The 3093-nt window shown below is 44.5% G+C and overlaps 1 protein-coding gene across 1 annotated transcript; it reads left to right on the top strand.

Annotated features, from left to right (window-relative positions):
- Positions 1–160: 160 nt before the first annotated feature.
- On the top strand, positions 161–2790 carry LOC105310970 (MAP7 domain-containing protein 2-like; the record flags this gene model as incomplete). The annotated part of the gene is made up of 4 exons (XM_023526904.1): positions 161–425; positions 1166–1270; positions 2238–2294; positions 2712–2790. Coding segments are annotated over 4 exons (506 nt in total), but the record flags the coding sequence as incomplete, so codon positions are not given.
- Between the last annotated feature and the right edge of the window lie 303 nt (positions 2791–3093).

The following is a 3093-nucleotide window of genomic DNA, read 5'->3' as shown; positions in this document are numbered from 1 at the left end:
TATTTTTTTGTTGTTGTTATATGGACTGGAGTGGCTTTCCGGGAAGGATGAGTCATTTTCTTAAGTGGATACTAATTCAACTACACGTGCCTGTGACTGTGCTGCTCATTCTGCTCCACTGTCTGTCAGCACCTGGCTCTTTGGCAATTTGTCTTTTGAGCGTGTCATTGTCTTCTAACAACAGTTATGTTGTCAAAAGGCTGGAGAAAGAGGAATTGAAAAGAAAGGCAGAGGAGGAAAGACTTCGCCTAGAAGAAGAAGCCCGTAAGCGGGAAGAGGAAAAGAAGCGGCAGGAAGAGGAAGAGAAAAGACAGGAGGAAGAAGAGGCCAAGAGGAAGGCCAAGGAGGAGCTGGTGTTGAAAGAAGAGGAAGAAAAGGAAAAACAAGAAAAAGAAAAGCAAGAAAAAGCCGTAATTGAAAAGCAGGTACTGTATGAGTCTTCATAGAGAGTTTCCTTAAGGGCCCTAGTTTATATTACGTAAAATTAGTTAAATTTGAATGACTCGTTATATGTACTTGAAGTGTTTTCTTAAACTAACTGGGCTGGTTTGCAAATATGAGTTACTTTGGGAAATAAAAGCGAAGTCGGTGATGTTTGCTGTATGCCAGTTCGGGTTCCCCAAAGGCAGGTCGCGGATGAGAATTCGTGCTCCAGTAGTTTATTTGGGAGAAGATCCCAGGAAGCTGGCAGGGGAGTAAGTGCATTGATGAGTGAGTTCCTGTGGACAGCGGGAACTCCCTCCCTTTGGGACTAAGAGACTGTAGAACAGTCCTCAGAATTGTCTCCCCTGAGGGATGAGGAAACAGTTGTTTATCTACCAGCTTCTGCCTCTCATGATTGAAGGTCAATCCTTGGGGAATTAACTTCCTGAAACTCCTGCCACATGCACACTTCATGGCCAGAGACCGCCCTCACACACAGAAAGTCCTTGGCCATGCACGGGAACTGTCCGCAGGTGATCTGCACCGCGGACCCAGGGTATATGAGTGAGGCCCGGCCATGTCGTGTCATGGAGCCGGCTGTGTAAATCCACACTGAATGTTGGAGCAGTACCCGCTTTGGAGTAGATGGTGCGGTGGAGGAACATATACAAATCCCAGGGCATTGGTACAGTGTTTTCTTCGCTTAGTAAAGCCTATGCCTTGGTTTACCTGTTTCTATCAGAAGGAAGCAGCAGAAGCAAAGGCCCAGGAAGCAGCTAAACAGATGCGTCTGGAAAGAGAACAGATCATGCTGCAGATTGAGCAGGAGCGACTGGAGAGGAAGAAGGTAAGGGCCAAGGCGTTAGGAGAATTTAGGGTGAGGCAGAACAGGAAGTAAATCCAGTTCTTTTTTGTAGTTGTTGGGTAGAGTGACCTTAGAAATGTCAAATTAGGTCAAGTTCGTTGATCATGCTGGTAAAATCTTCTATATCTGAATTACTTTTGTCATCTTGCTCTATCGGTTAGAGAGAGGAGTGTTAAGCTCCATCTGTGATTATGGATTTGTCCATCTCGCCTTCCAGTTCTATCAACTTTTGTTTTATGTTTTGAAGCTCTGCTATTAGGTGAATATATATTTCAAGCTATTAAATTGTCTTTTTGAATTGACACCTTTATCATTACGAAATGTCCTTCTTTATCTCTAGTAATACTTGCCTTAAAGTCCTCTTTGGCAGCCTTTTTTATGATTAGCATCTGCCTAGTAAATCTTTTTCTATCCTTTTACGTTGAACCTATGTGTATCTTTATAAGTGTGCATCTTGTAAGCAGCATATTGTCAGGACTTGTTATTTTAATCCAGCTCGATCGTCTTTGTCTTTAAATTGGAATTTTTAGTCCATTCACATTTAATGCGGTTATGAATAAAGTTGCGTATAAACAGGTTTATTATAAACGTCCATTCCCATGGCATCCTAGCTCCAGCCCGGACTTTGTGTTGCTGTAGGCCTGGCAGCTGGGAGAGCAATCTGTGGCTTCCCCTCCCGACTTGTACCCCAAGCCTCTCTTTCTCTAGGGTGGTCCTTTTGAATGGTAGGTGGTGATTTATTGATTTTTAGATAACCTTAGGAGAGGAAGGAGAAACATGGAGTATAAATTGAATGTGGATTTGAGATACTTTCTAGTTCACTTCTCAAGCACTTGACCTTGTTCATAGGGCACAGGTGAACATCTGCAAAAGTAATGGAAAACATTTTGAACTTTCTGAGAAATGTGAAATTGCATATAGACCCAGCTTTTTTTGTTGTTTTTTTCAGAGAATAGATGAAATCATGAAGAGAACAAGGAAGAGTGACGTGTCTCCAGAAGTGAAGGTAGGCATTCAGAGGACCATTTTAATAGTTCCTATGCTGAGTAGAAAAGAATGGCAGATGTATTCAGTGGAATTGTAGGTGTTAGAGAGGATTAGCCAGAGAAAATGGACTCTTCCTGCTTTGTTCCTGGCTAGGTTAAGGAGGCCATAGGTGCCTGAAGAGAGAGGAGTTTCAGAGACGGAGTGGTACTTAAAAATTTCCTCAGAGAAATGGGGATGGGGATGCAGGGGAGATAGAGTAGCCCATGAATAAAAAAGAGAATGGTAACCTATCAATTAATTTGTAATAAGCGCAGAAGACTCAAAGAATCATCACGGAGCGGGCAGATGGCCCAGCCTGATTCCAAATCTCCTCTGATGCTTTTTCAGAGCATTCGTCTCTCTATGTAAAGTAAGCCTTTCTTCTCTTTGTTTGTAGAAGGAAGACCTGACAGTGGAGCTTCAGCCTGCTGTGTGCGTGGAAAATAAGACAAAACCAGCTGTCCCGGACAAAATAGGTGCGTGTGGCATCTGATTCTTGGGTTCCTCTTTTCAGCACATGAGGGCCCGAAGCGCTTCCTGCAGGGGACAAGCGCCCGTGGGCCTTAAGAGTGCAGTTTCCCTGGCGGAGCCTCCATCTCCAGAGCGGATCTGTCCAGCTCATTTGGAAGCCACTGGGTCCCTCGGTTATTCTAATAAGGCCAGCACAGGAGCGGGCTGTCTGCTGGCCCGTGCTGCTGTCCAGGGAGCTTAACTGCTGGGCAGGTTCCTAAGGACTGATTGCTGTTCTGTGGCGTTCTCCTGCCTTCTACACTTTGGGA

Source organism: Pteropus vampyrus, unplaced genomic scaffold (assembly GCF_000151845.1).
Source record: "Pteropus vampyrus isolate Shadow unplaced genomic scaffold, Pvam_2.0 Scaffold19042, whole genome shotgun sequence".
Taxonomy (NCBI): Eukaryota; Metazoa; Chordata; class Mammalia; order Chiroptera; family Pteropodidae; genus Pteropus; species Pteropus vampyrus.
The sequence above is the reverse complement of the archived record's forward strand: the minus strand, read 5'-3'. Positions and strand labels throughout refer to the sequence as shown.